Source organism: Temnothorax curvispinosus, unplaced genomic scaffold (assembly GCF_003070985.1).
Source record: "Temnothorax curvispinosus isolate PA1 unplaced genomic scaffold, ASM307098v1 QBEX01017816.1, whole genome shotgun sequence".
Taxonomy (NCBI): domain Eukaryota; kingdom Metazoa; phylum Arthropoda; class Insecta; order Hymenoptera; family Formicidae; genus Temnothorax; species Temnothorax curvispinosus.
The window spans coordinates 842,999-858,213 of NW_020227596.1; the positions used below are offsets into that span (position 1 = coordinate 842,999).

The following is a 15,215-nucleotide window of genomic DNA, read 5'->3' on the forward strand; positions in this document are numbered from 1 at the left end:
TAAAGTATAATTATTGATTTTTTCCAAATATGTAACATATTTTAACGAAATTTCTCGAAACGGAATAAGGTCGGAAGTGCACGAGAATCGACCGTATGGCTGAAGTGCTACCTCTTCTAAAGAATTTCGACGAGTTTCCATTATAATTCGAGAATAATTTGGTTTGCAGCACTTCAAATGGCTGATCGCCATATGCCTAATATTCCCTGTGACATGCAGGATATCGATCCAGCTAACGATGTGCTCACGGAAATAACAATTTTTCAGATTTAGTTTCGGCAGATGCCGTATTTAGTTCGTATCAAACATATTAAATTAACGCACAAAGTACTGAATTACTGAAAGTAAATATTTAAGAAAATTATATTGATCGATATTTTTCAATCCAATGAATAGAGATGTTGTTTTCGAACAACGTGACGTGTTTAATCTAAAATCGATACTGTCCGTGCAATAAATTGAGAATCGGGTTAATAAAACGTCTACATTAATTATGCAAATTGCCGCGTTCAGTTCTTTGCCTGAGAAAGGCCGCGCGGGAATTGACCGGTCCTGAAATATCGCGTCGAATTCGAGCATGGCATGTCATCGTCGCAGGAAATAGCCTGCACGGTTCAATAAAACCTTTGCCAAGCTATCAGCGGCCCAGGATAGAAAACGTGAGATTTAAAAAAACTTATCAAAAGTGGTTTCGAGAATTATCCTACCGTGCGTCATCTCCCACCGGAAATAAGTTGTATTAACCTAGCTATACCTGTTAAAACTTGTTTTTAGATATTTTCATTACAGAGATCCTCATAAATCTTGGGAATTAGGGACCTTCTTTTTTGTTGAACTCTGTTATTCTTGGTGACATATGAAAAATGGAAATATATATTGTTTCGTTTTATTTTTAGTTGCTTCGTCATTCCAAGAAAATCTATAGTAAAAGGACAACGAAAAGTAGAATTAGCCGTTTCAAGATATTTTAGTATGAGATATATTTCTTAGCATTTTCTATATATTGCAAAGGTTCAGGCTAAAACCCTACGACATCCTATGGTGCAAAAACATTAGTAAAGAATTCTTTTAGGATCTTAGACGAGGAGCATGAATGGTTAATCGGGGACTTTATTTTCTCTCAGGAGGACTCCTCATTTTTTGAATGATTCTCAAAAACTATTTTCCAAAGATTTTGTTCCATACGAAAGTATTTTCTAATCGTGTCGCATTAAAGTACCGTGCACCGTGTGTTACTATAGTGTTCGAGGCGTGCATTGTGCCGAGTGCAGTTGTGTATCGAATGCTGGGCCCCAAGGCCCTCTGGGAATCGGTACGTGCCCAGGGCCCCGCACAAAAGAATGCTCAGGGCAGGTATACAGGCAGGCGTCGGTTTTCAGGTAAGCATAAGCGGGGTACCAGGTGGTAACCTCTTTTTTTCTCTCTCCCTGCTTGCCCCCGTCCCCTTCTGCCCTGCCCGGCACCTCACCACCTTCTCGACCAACAGCTGTTTCCCTCCGCGCGGGCAAGGGTCGCTCTCTCCCTTATTGTCAACCAGACGAACAGCCGTTCTCGCCCCATCGCCGGCGTGTATACGCGGGGCACATGTCCCAGTTTAAATCGTTATAACTCGTCGAACACATGACTCGACCCGACGATCCATCCGGTCTAATCGGCACACGTACGGCGCGGCGGCGCGGTATCGTGAGTACGAGAACGCAGCCGTGGCATCGTCGACAACGGGAGTTCAACACCGAATGTCTCCTCTGCATCCCGAGTCTGCATCCCGAGCGATCAATAGCGCTATCGCGTGTTCTTTGCAATAATTTATGCTCACGGAGACGACATTCGGCCCATCGAGAAAACGCTGAGAGGCAACAATGGGAGCGGTGTATAAAATCGTGGAGCGAAATCATAATGCACTAATCGCGAAATAAACACCCGGCGGCGATTTGAATAATTATAGCTGATTGACGCATATTTGTGATCGTTACCGAAAAGTCCACGATTCTAATACATCGCGGATTTCTGTAGGATGTCGCTTGGGATATGCAGCGTGGAATTTAATTATGTATATTGTATATACTGTATACATATATGCATATGTATGCATAATGAACGTCGCGCATGTGAATATATAATGCGCATATCATGCGACGGATGAGGAATTGAAATCGCTACGGGACACGTCCCGAAATAATCTCACTTACCGCCCCGCATGCGCGTGCATAATTCACGCAAATTTTTGCACCGCGCTTGAACGTCAAACACGATGGTCGGTACCGCAACATTATGCTCAGTTACGCGGGATTTAATTCCGCGTCCCGCGCGCACGATTCTCTCTCTCTCTCTCTCTCTTTCTCTCTCTCGGGGGCTCTCACTCGATAGATTATTTAACGCGTGCTTGATCAGCTTGATGCAACGGCGATCTATGCGGTGGCGGCGACGACGGCGGCGTCGCATCGCGTGTAAAGACCTTATCTGGAGCACCATCGAAGATTACATCCTCCGCTGTCTTGGACGTAATATAGCCGATGTATAAATAGACGCTCCTCTACGGCGCGTTATCGATCTTTCGCGCCAGGCAGTATATTCGACCATCGGAAGTTGACCGACTTGACTATACTATTTGTATCGGGGTTACTGGCCGCAAAGTATTTCGGATTTATCTCGTCGCGAAGGGACGCGGACGCGAGGAGACGACGCGATTTTTAAAGTCTCGATTGACAATCGCGCGGCGAAAGCCGACGGCGAGTAGGAAAACGACGAATAGGTGACTCGGGCTGTGCGGGCCTCGGAAAGGAGAAGAAGGAGGAGGAGGAGGAGGCGTTGGTCCATCCAGCGTGTTTCGCACGGAAGAACAACTGCGGGACCTTCGACTTCCAACAACGGCTGCTATACGTAATCGACGTCGACAGACTTTCTCTCTCGCGGACCCGCGAGAGGAGAGGAGAGCGGGCGTGTGCCTATAACCGATCGTGCTCTTTCCATTTTCACCGGGTCCCTCGACGTCGCGTCGTTGCGTCGGTGGCGGAGAGAAACACACACCTATCTCTCCGTTTCCGTTTTTAACATATCCCATACCGTTTCAGCACACAAAGAGCACAATAATTACGTAAAGTATAAAAGGGAGCCATTGTAAGGGAAGGTGAAAGAAAAAAATATTTTTAGCTCGTTTCCGATTTAAACTTTCGTCGCGATCGCCTGAACGGGTGATCGAGTCTTTTCTCGTCACGACGCGTAATATAACGTTGCAAATTACGTGCATCTCTCTTTGACTCCTCTGACGTGTTTGCAAATTACGTAATATTTTCTTTACAGCTATATGCTCGCGCGTGGAACAACGTCCGCGAAAAATAACTAAATTTTTATCCACCACGAGCCTCAAGCGAACGATCAATTTCAATGTCTTTTGATAACCGTCAAGCGAAATTTTTTCGAGCTTCCGTTTCGTATCTGCACGAGAAGACATGCGGGCACATGGGCCGATAGATCTCTCTTCCAGCCTGACTATATTACGGTTTCCGTTCGGCCCATTGTTCGTTTTCATGGAAAAAGAAAAAGGCATTCGGGTACGGAATTGTATCGAATCGGTCTAAAAAGCGGACCTCCCTTTGGCTTTCCTTCGTCGCCACGTTTCCCTTTTGTACTTATGAATGGTGCGCTCAGTTATTTTGCAGATTTTACAGACAGCAATGGAAACGTAAGAATGATTTTTCGATATCTACGATAATAACAATAGCTCGCGATAAGATAAATTGTTTCAGATTAGTTTTCCCATCCTATGCGACGATGCGAGGGAGCTCGATAGCGTATAATAAACAAAGATGAATCAAGAAAGAGGCACGTGCACGCTGAATAAGAAATATTTATAAACGTTTAATCGGATATTCTAGAATATCGTCTATATTTATAACGTTCATGGCACATCGCAGCAAGTCCGTTATCGAATGATAAATTCGAATTCTTATTATTTCTGGAAAAATTCGAAAGTATCAGCTTCCACTGCAAAGAACACGTTGGCTGCGCATGCTGCATTTCGAGAGAGAGAGAGAGGAAGAGAAAATTCTTCTCCGGCTTCGCCAGGCCAAAGTTTACAAAGGACTTGTACTTTGTCGTTCGACAATACAGCCGTAGGGGGTCCGACAAAGTTGTATTCTCGTAAAATCGAGAAGAGACAGTGAGGAATTTTCCGTTTTGCGGAGAAAGGCTTCGCCACGTCCGGACGCGAGTAAATCTTGCATCGGAAACTCTAAAATACTTCTGTTGCAGCCCCGGCATGGCATGCATCCTTTAACGGACATTGCGATTTTTACGTTTCCGAGAGCTTGCATTTTGCATTGGACTCTTACGAGACGGGCAAAATGGAGTTCGGGATTTATTATTCAAATCGTTTTCTCTCAGCTGTAAGGGATCTTAGCGCGCGTAATCTTCGTGTATGCATCTTATTTGCGTTCGAGATGAAACGGCCTCGAGTCCGCGCGCGCGGGCAGGCTTAAGCGTACCTCGCAGGGAACTCTAATAAGTGACAAGTGTTGCGTCTGCGGTGAAGAAAATGAAATTCCGCGAATGGACCCGGTGCGCACCGGGGGTATATTTAGAAAGGCGTTGCGCCTTTATCCGCGCTATCATCGTTTAACTGGCTATTTGTGTGTGTGTTTTCGCCGTTGTGCAACGGCCTCTCATAGTCCGCCACCGTTGCGGTCTCTCGGTAGCCAGTAAGGATATATCTCTGCCTTCTGTGCGCGCGGGCGAGCGTGGGCGTCCGCCCGCAAGATTTTGTGGATAACCAGATATCGAATGGCCGGATCGATATACCGGCACATTGCGCGATAATTCGAGCATTGTAGTCCTCCCGGATTCGCCTCGAGGGACACGGGGCACACAACACGTGATGGCGTTATAGTCATTCGGTTCGTGAAAGCCTTGTGTAACAGTTATCTATTAATAGTACGTAATTTCAGTACATTTCCCCGTATTCGGGCAGAATATTGCAACAGTTTCATTTCATCGCTTGATAAAAGCTTATATCGAGTATAAATTAGATAAGAAATTCTCGTTCAAATGTTTCTGCGACTAATGTCGTCGTCGTCGTCCTCGTCGTCGTCATCGTCGCCGACTCAGAGGCCAGCAATGCGGTTCTCCGGCGTTACTGCACCCCGGCGATCGAAATCGAAAGAAATATCCTCTCCGCCGAGTGCTCGAGCGAGGCACCGTCGCTTCGTATACCTTATATACGCACGCGTGCACGATACATACACGCACGGGCCGCGCGGCGCGGCGCCGGCGGTGCGTTTATCCGCGTGTAAGTACATCGGCGAGGACGAGGCGGCGTGGCGCACCACGGGAGTCGCCGGGTTTCGCCAAAGCAACGACAATGATCGCAACGTGGAAGGCAACCGGTTGCACGCCGTAAAAATGCGACGAGCGACGCGGAACACCGAGGAGAGGAGTCGGTTTAACGCGTCGGAGCGGTCAGAAAAGCTTCCTTTTCGGCGTCGAGGCTGTAGGTTCGGCCGTATCCTTTGACGCTGGGCATCGAGACGGTTCCACGACTCCCATGGGAGTCGTATCCTAAGTTAGCCTAAGTAGCAACAAGACGCCACGTGTTCGTGCGAAATTTTCCGTCGTTTCTACCTTTCGTCACATTTTCCTCGTCGTGAAACGTTCCTCGTGGAATTTTTGTAACCTCGGTGATTTTTGTAATTTTTTTTTTTTTTTACAAATCAATTAAATTCAATTTATCGGTGCTACAAGACTCTCTTTCTCCAAAATAATTAGTCCTTGGATCGTTCGGCGGAGATTATCGATCATCTCTCTCCGTTGCCCCGAATTAATCGACGCGACGCGTAGCGGCGATTGGCAACCGAGCATGACGCGTTTGCGCGAATATAATCCGTCCGTATACGATTGCGTTTCGCCGTTTCGCATGCGAGAAAAGAGACGACCGTGGAGGGACGGGAGTTTGTAAAATCATACGTACGATAACGCCGAGGTATTTACGAGCGAGCCGCGAGAGCACGAGCAGTCGGCAGGTGCGATCGTTGGAGCAAAAGGTGGTTGGTTGTCTCGAGACAGCCTTGAAGGAGGAGAAAGAGAGATCGGCGGCGATGTGCACACGGGTCGTTGCTTTCGGCATGCGATGAGAAACAAAATTAGTCGCTCGCACCTTGGAGCGAATTCATCGTCAGGTAGGCCGATCGACGACGATCGCCGGTCGCGCCGAATCGCCGAGGTCTCTCGTCTCGCTCTCTCGCGCGAAAGCGCCGCGTCTCTCCCTCCTTATCGGATTACGCGATTACGTCAAAGCCAACGGAGGCGCTCGCAAGGTGCGCTTTAACGAGCCGTCGCGCATCGGTCCGATACGTGGAAAACAATGAGTCGCGGGTATATATTCGGTGGATCCCTGGAACGGGCGCCCGACGCGGCCGCTGCCGTCGCCGTCCCTCGTCTGTCCTCGAGAATGGAGGACACGGGGGCCGACGCCGCCGATCCGGCGTGGGGCCTCCGGGACTAAAAATCGAGCAATCGAGTGCCCGTGAGTGCTCGGTCGGAGAGAGGACGAAGGGTCGTCGGCAGAGAACAATGGATCACGTTTGCGCCTCGGTTCAAGGTCCGCGCGAACGAGCGAGCGAGCGAGCAAGCTCGCTCCCGCGAATCGCGTCTAGATCGGTTTTAGAGAGACGGAATCCTCTTTTCACTCTTACTTAACGAAACCGCTAGTCGGGCAGGTGGTCGGTCGGTCGGCCAGGCCCGGTCGTGATTCGCGAATTAGGGGGAGGGAAGGGAGGAGGGGGCCGCCGCCGATTATATTGGGCCGCGACGGGCATTCGCTCTCGGCGCTCGGCCTTGTCCACGTCGGCGCGGACCAGGCATGTCGTGCGACGTCCTGCCGCGGGCTCGTCACCCGATAAATTCCGATTACTCATAGTTACACATCCCACATATCGATTATCGTCCATCTTTGCATGGGAATAGAAACGTAGCTATAATATATCTCTGCCGCGAATATATTTTATATTTTACACATTTCACATTTTACAAAATGTAGAATTCGGAAGCTGATTTTTCCGATTGTATAAGTATTAGACTGCGCGCGTACGCAAAGAGAATGAAAATTTAGACGGAGAATGGAAATTCCCTCGAATGCTATCGCATCTATATCTATTGCCAAATTTAGGATGGGCGATATGCTGAAATGGGATAATGTTCAAAATCCTGTTAGCTAAACAGCAACGTTGAAATCGTATTACATTGATCGCGAATGGCCAAGAGTGGTAGAGCTGACGGCGGTAACGCCGGTGTCGTCGGCCAAGGTTCAAGGACGATATAATCGAGGGAACTTAGCGCGACAAGTCGCGAGATCCTCGTCCCTCGGCTATCTGCGGAAAAAAAAATCAATTAAGTAAATCGCGGGAGCGATAAACGCGGCGGATTCTCTCCCCGTTACGCTCTCCTGAGGGATACATTCGACCGGGATATCCAATTCGCTAGTAATACGAACGCGCGATTTACTCATTTACTATCCAAACGCGACTCTCGCGAGTCGCTGTTATTTCGCCGTATTCGTAAACGTCTTTTCCCTCGCGTTCATCCCGCCCGCGCCGCTAAAACGGAGAGATAACCGCGTTAGCGCGGAAAAAGTGTGTTGGCGCACCTCGCGCACGGATCGTGCGCGAAGCCCGTTGACGGCCCAGGGAGGAGAGAAGAGCAGAAAGAGCGTTATACGATCCACCTAGGTCGCTGCACTTTGACCCGTTCGACATTCGTGGGGAAAATCACCGTATATATATCGCCGCGGACGACGTTTATTTCGCCGGGAGATCTTAAACTCTGTACATTCGAGAGTAACGCTTGATCGTGTTACAAAATCATATGTTACAAAATCGGAAGGGAGAATCGATTCGCGATCGCGACGGAGGCGCGTCTTAAGGGTTTCGTCGAGAGGCACCCTCTCGAGTCTCGGGGCCGGCTCTTAGGGGATTCGCACCCCCGGCGTCGAGCCAAAAACACGGTCGTGTTTTTTCAGTCAATCCCCTATACGGGTCGGGGATTCGTCCGTCCGCTCCGGGAAAACGGTGGAGCCGACCGCGTCCGGCGCGGAGGGACGTAAACGTTGGCGTTTCCACGGGGAAACTTGGCGAAGGTTCGAGCGGATGCACGAACGGAGGGGGTTGTTGCGCGTGGTGTGTACAATCGAGAACGGGAGTGCACGCATTCGTAGCGTCGAAGGAGCCGAGGCCGAGAAGAACGAGCGCGACGACGCGCCGCTCGTTCGCTCGCTCGCACGCACGCTCTCGCTCGCTCGCTCCCTCGCCGTTTGGCGTTTGCGTCGCGTTTACGTATTGCGGCGCGGTGCCGGTAGGTGCGCCGCGCTCGGTGGTGGGGAGGGGTGGCGCGTCCCACGTGACCCGGCCGGCCAATCAGGCGCGCGCATAGCCGGCGTCCGGCACATGGCGGCGCGCCGGCTTCGACAGCCGCCGCAGTCGCAGTACGTCGCAGTCAGTCGCAGTGGTAACACGAGCGAGAGGGTAGTTGCACGCGCCTGCCTTCGAGAGAGGAAAGATCGCGGTTGAAGAGAGGCGAAGAACGAGAGAGAGAAAGAGAGAGCGAGAGGAGCGTGGGACAGACCGAGGGAGCGAGGCGGTGAGGATCGCGAGCGGGAAAGAGAAAGAAGGGAGCGGAAACGGAACGGACGAGCGCGCGCGCGCCCCTTGCCTTCGTTTTCAGTGTTTCGGTCTCGCGCCGCGACGGCTCGACCTCTCGAACGGCCAAGTCAGTCGGCCGGTGACAAGGCAGCCGTACAACGCGCGACACGAATCGTCGTTACGTCGCCCGTCGGTCGTCGGTAGAGTCGGGGAGAGAGAGAGAGAGAGAGAAAGAGAGAAAGATCGCGACGGAGAAGAGGAGGAGGAAGTGGAGGTGGAGAAACGAACGAACGAAAGCATCGGTCGAAGACCAAGCGACTGTACGAGTAACACGCGAGAGCGGAGCGGCCACGGGATCGCTCTTCGAACACGAACAACCGCACAAATCACACGCGCGTTCGGCGGCGGGACGAAGCAGTGGGGATATCGGGAAGGCCATTTTCGTTGCCGGTGCGTGCGTACGTGCGGCATAGACGACGCAGACCGGCGTGTGCCTCCCGGGCGAAGAGAACTCGTGCGCGACTGACCACTATTTTTCGCACTCCGCGTCGTCGTCCGTCGTCGTAGCTCGTCGTAGCTCAAGATACGCGTTGCGAGCGGAAGAGCTAATCGTGCCGACGGCATTCCCGCTTCCGCGCGTCGGTGCGTCGAATTTCCGAGTTTTTTTTTTTTTACGCGTACGTTACAGTCGCAGCGTAGCGTCGCGACGCCAGTTCCGGTGGAAGTTGTAATCCTTCGTCGCGTCGTTCCCCGCACGTCTTCGAGGCAGCGCGGAACCGAACCGCTCGTTTGTTCGATAAAAGAGAGGACTACGTCGTGTCGTCGTCGTCGTCCCGGTGAACGGGTGTCCCGGTCGACCGCAGCGCGCGGACTCTAGTGCAACGTTTCCAACGAACCCACGCCACACCATCGCGTCAACGTCGTCTATCGTCTTTTCCAGTGTCGCACGATACGAGAATTTGTAATCGACCGAAATGCCGACGAGTTTGTTCAGCGAGATGGATCGGGGCTCGAACGGCGGCAGCGCCGGCGTCACCTTCGAGGAGCAGCGCGCCCTGCAGCTCGCCTTCGAGCTGTCGATGCTCGGCATCCCGGAGGGCTCGTCCGGATGCCCCGGCGCCGGCACCGGGAACGGCACCACCAACGACCCGGACCCGCTGCAGGCCGCGCCGGCCGTCTTCGAGGAGGCGCGTTCCAAGAAGAGCCAGAACATGACCGAGTGCGTGCCGGTGCCCAGCAGCGAACACGTGGCGGAGATCGTCGGCCGACAGGGTAAGTGTCTGTGCATATATCTATTATCTGTGTGTGCGTGTGCGCGCGCGTTTGGCTCGCCTGCGAAATCTTGCGTCTCTCTCCAGGCTATTCTCTTCGCGCCTTCTTTTATCCGGGCGAATTCTCTCTCGCGGCGCATTTACTGCCAGAGGACCGTCGTTATCAATCTCGACACGGCCGCGAGACGCGCGGGGGGTTACTCGAAAGAGGATCTCGAAATTCTCCCGGATAAATAATAAAACGATCAAAATTGCGAGCCTTGAAAAAAAAAAAAGGGATAACCCGAGCGTAGACGATGGATTTATTGCTATCTTCGTAATCGACGTTTTTTCTCGCCGGTTAAACGACACCGTGAGAAAGGTGTCCCTGGGACGACTCGAGGTCCCATCGGTACTTTTCTCAAAATCGCGTCGCGACGCCGAGCGTCATTTTCTCTCTTTTTTTTTTCTCCTTTCTTTCTCCTTCTTTCTCATCCCTCTCCTCTCGCGCGTCCCGGTCGGCGGAGCCGCGCGCGATTATAGCGCCACTGACAGTTCATTGGCACGGCCGTATAAACGCGACGCACGCCGCGGGAAACTTGATACCGGCCACGATAGAGCAATTAAATCCAATTTACGTACGAATTTCGTTTCGCGCGCGCGAGCGCGCGTGCGTGCGACTTGGACCGGGCGGGAGATCCGGTCCTCCCTCTCCCCGTCTCCTCCCACCCCAAACCTGTCGTAGGTCGCGGTCGTTACGGCCCCGTGCCTTTTCCTTCTTTTTTCCCTCGCCCGTTTCTCAACGACCGCGGCGGAATAGTGTGTTTACGATTTCTATCGCGCGATACCATACGATGCGACACGATACGTCGCGCTCGCGCGCCAGCGCGACTCATAAATAAAGACGCGGTTATATTCTTGCATTGCACGGGCCCGGCCTACGCCGAGAGACCGATGACTCTCTCTCTCTCGGTCTCAACCTTGGAGGAGACCGGTCACCGTTCTGCGAAACGGCTAATTCGTCTCGCCGCGGCTTCTTTTATCCGTGCCGCCGACGAATAGTCCCTTCTTGCCTTTTTGTTCCGCCACGTTGCTCCGCCGAGCGAAATGCCCCCGAAACGGCATTGCGTTTCGAACAGCGCCGGAAATGCAACCGGACCGCCCGATGTGAAATTCTCAATTGGCTCAAGTGAAATGAAAGTATAACTATTAGAAAGGGCCTCGAGATGTGTCACGCAGCACACCTCGTTGCACTTTGCCCAAAGTCTTCCCTGAAGTACCAGGCATTTCGAGTTTTCGAGCCTTTTCAAAGGCTTAGGCTTATCATTAAGGCTACTCGTTTCGAAGTCTCAATTAACCTTCGTAATGTTTATCACGCGTCGCACGATCGTCGTGTTTACGTAGTCGAAATCGGGAAGTATCGTATCCATAGACCAATTACTACGAGGAAAGAAGATATCTCGTTAATAAGAACGTACACGTCCTATATTTAATCAAGTGGCGCGCGAGCGATAAGAATCGTTCCTTCGTTTATCGAGCGATAATCTTGTCGACGAGGCAAGGAGGAAGAGAGGGCGGGGGGGGGGGACGCGCCCCCCATTGTCGAACGACGCGTCCAAGTTCGTGCGCGTCTCGCGGAATGTTTAGAAATTCAAACAACGGCCGCGGCACGTGGCCTTGCCATTTAAATCTTAACGTCTGTCAGCGGCGATTGTGCGCCGATCAATACCGTTCGGAGAGAACCGACGTACGTACCCCACGTCCCCCCCGTGCATCGTTCGCGCCGCATACGTGTGTATATGTATGCATGTATCTCGTGTGAAAAGTTTCGCGAATAGTCGGGTGAATCCGCGACGACGCCTCGTCGTGTTTCGGTCGATCGATCTTAGAATTCGAAGAATGAACCGAGTGAAACCGTCGCCGCGGCGAGATCGCGGAGACGCCGCTTTCCGTTGCGTCGGAGAGGAAGGAAGCCGGGGTACGGCTTCGCGGTCATCGTCACGACCGACCGCAGCTGATATAATACTGGCCTGCGACGACACGTCGGGCCCTCGACGCTCGCGGAGCGACGTTACAGTCCCGCGGGGTGTACAGTCCGTCGCGCTTGAAATTCCGCACCTTGCCTCGAGAGTCGCGCCGTACGTGCTCCGCGTTCTCCCATCCGCTGCCCTTCCGGATCCCGCGCGTGCTTTTTAATCGAACGTTTTATCGCTCCTCTGCTCCGAGGTGAACTAAACGCGGTCCAAATTTTTCCAGAATGCTGATCCGACTCGAGTCGCTCGGCCTTCGAGTCTCGGATCTACGTACGCGCGTTTTCGAGCCGGTATTTGAGCGTAAATCGTCCCGTGTATCGGGTATTCCTTCGCGATGCGCTCGCGCGTCCACTGCGACCATTGATCGACTCTCGTGAATGAGACGGTGCCACGATTGCACGCTGACTTGAGTTGCCACGTGTTTTTGTTTTTTTTTTTACGTGTTGCTACGAACGAACAGCAGTTATGAATAGTCCTTTCAAGATTTGGCTCGAAATTCCTCGAATTCTTCCGTTGACGCACCGTGAAACTGAATTAGACGATTTACGCGTATCCTGGCCTGGTTTCTCCGATACGAGATGCATTGCGTCTCGTAGATAGAGCCACGGTTCCCCGCCGCGGTCAGGCCGCGTCCGCCGCGAAACCAGTTTGACATACCTGGCGTGAATCATTGCGAGAGTTCGCCTGTTCGCGTGGCCGAGCGGCCCGCCGACTCTGTTCCGGCGGTTTCGCTCGTCGACGCTCGTCAGGATCTCTCTCCCCTAGAGATCGCGATCCTCCTGCGAAATGCGATTCGAATCTTATGTCGATTCGACGATGACGTCTGATGAGTTTGATACGCCGTTCCATCGTGAGGATGTGGCTATTTGTTGATCATTTTCGTTCGCCGTGCCTCTCTTCGCCTCTCTTCTTCTCCTCTCTTCTTCTCGTTCTCGCATTATCTCTCTCGGGTCTCCGTCCCTTGCGATTGGCCGTTGTTGTCGGTTCTCTCTCTCTCTTTCTCTTTCTCTCTTTCTCTCTTTCTCTCTCTACTCGACTGTCGATTATATACATCTCTTTCTCGTCTGCTCGCGGCTCTCCTGGACCGGAAGTTGTAATGAGTGCCTCTGTCGCCAGACCCATAGCCTCGCGTAGCATCGTGGCCAGCGATGACGTTACTTTGGAAATATCACGGCCGGTTATCCAGGTCGTTAGCTTGTGCACCGCGTGACTTCGAGAGGGAACTTGATTCACGAGAGAGAGAGGAATGGAAAAAAAAAGGAAAAATATGTAATTGCACCTTCCAGGAATTGTGAGAGCGCAAGGAGCGGTCGTGTGCTATTCTGATATAGAATCTATTTTGTTTTCTTTTTTCTTTAATTCCAACACTTTGTACATACGTCTTGTTTTTCAATTCTTGTATCCAGTTGGAAACTGTGAAATTTTCAAAATTATATTATTATGTCTCTTTTTTAGCCTATTATTAAAATTATGTTCGTTTTATGAAACATTTAGAAAATTAATGTTAAAAGATTAAATCTAAAGTATTTTTGTGAATTGTAAAACTTCTATTTATGAATTCTACCATATTTTTTGTACATTTCTCATGCATGGGTCACCTTAATCACAGGTAATCTTGAGCTCACTTCCGCAGTCGTCCTAAATTCGGACTACGGAAAGAGATTGTTTGACAATCGTAAAGTTGACTGATAAAGGTACCGAAAAATGCGCGCTCGGCGTGTACGGCATATACGTAACGTTCCTCTCACAAAGCCGTGGAAAATTCAAACATAAAACGAAAGAAGGAGAGAGAGAGAGATAGGAGGCGCGGCCTTTCACGCGTATTGTTCGCGAGCACGTGCCGCATGTCCGCGGGTCTCGCGATCCTGCGCCACGCCGGCCAGGATTTTCTACAGAAACGGAAGATTTGTGTCACCGATGAAATCGTGTTAATGGGTTCCGCGTCGTCGTTAACGCGTCCTCGTGAAAAGCAAGGGGGAAAGAGACGCTACGACGGCGGAAGGAGAAAGACAGGGAATCTCCTTCGGTTTTTACGACTCGTTCGTGGACGTAGACCGGGAACGCTCGGATAGGGTATACTGGTTATGTACGCGGTAATCTCACAAACACATACACATACACGCACACACACGCACATACACACATACACACATACACACATACATACATACATACATACATACATACATACATATACGAATCTGGAAATTCTGACCTCACCACGTGCCGTCTAGGATCTACTCTCTCTTTTCGTGAAATATCGCAATCTTATCAGCGGGGAATATGTATCTTAGGGAAAATATTTGTCAAATGACGTGGTTACCATCATTTTCTGTTTTCATTTTAGTTCGAATTATCGATGAAATTCTCGTTTTACATATTGTATTATATGTATGCTCAAGATAATGTTTCTTACATATCCAGATTTTTTGTATTTCCCCGCAACATGATAGCAGAAGAATGTATTTCCAACGAATGACTAATACAAGATAAGATTTAATACTTAATAAAAAAATTAAGTTTAATTATCAGGCATTCGGCCAACAGATGTACGTCTGACGACTTCGGGTTCTCATTATTCCTCCTTCGCATCTCTGTTTTTACTATAAGGCGTTAATTGTCGAGTGAAAAGGGAAACTTTCTTATATTTTCTAGATAATCGCGCGGCTAACGGCCGAGAACGCAGTAAGGCTCGTTTGCATTAATGAAGAGCGTCGACAAGTGCACGCGCCGCGTTCCGATTTCTTTGATCATTTATTTTTACGTGGCAAGAGTGTGCCGGCCACTGTGTCAGTCATGTTGTCGATGGACGTATTGGGATTTACATTAACCTGAATTTGTCATCATTTAACAGAAATTAATACTCCACGACTTTGTAGCGCGGCTTCTTTCGAGAGGTGCGGGAGACTCGCCTCTGCACGCGCGCATACAAATGTATTGCGTCGTATATTTCTCGATACACTCCGTGTGCACCGCGGTCGTTTTCAAAAGCCCTCCGATCCGGCCGGCCGCAGAAACGATGGCAAAATGAAGCGTTTCCGGCCGTGAAAGCAGAAACTTCGCTCGGGAGAAAGGGCCGGGTTACGCGAATATTATTACGCGCGTGTTTTTGGCTGCCGATATTTTGTTACGTGGCCCGACTGTCCGAAATCCGGCCTCTCTCTCTTTCTCATGGCTTTATTTACGGGAACGCCGTCCGTCCATTCGTCTGTCCGTCTGTCCTCTCGTCGCTCCGTTCTTTTCAGTTCAATTTGCGGGCGAAGATGTTGAAACTTCCCGCGCTTTCTCCGCCGAACCTTACGCCC

The 15,215-nt window shown here is 50.7% G+C and overlaps 1 protein-coding gene across 2 annotated transcripts in view; it reads left to right on the top strand.

Annotated features, from left to right (window-relative positions):
- Window positions 1–8,490: 8,490 nt before the first annotated feature.
- The window catches only part of LOC112467792 (RNA-binding protein MEX3B), a 33,644-nt gene continuing 26,919 nt past the window's right edge, over window positions 8,491–15,215 (top strand). The window contains exons 1-2 of one of the 2 annotated variants that reach the window (XM_025036608.1): window positions 8,491–8,625; window positions 9,568–9,899. In XM_025036608.1, the coding sequence (XP_024892376.1) occupies window positions 9,602–9,899 (298 nt within the window). In that variant the 5' untranslated portion in view covers window positions 8,491–8,625; window positions 9,568–9,601. The other variant, XM_025036607.1, reaches the window with a different exon arrangement.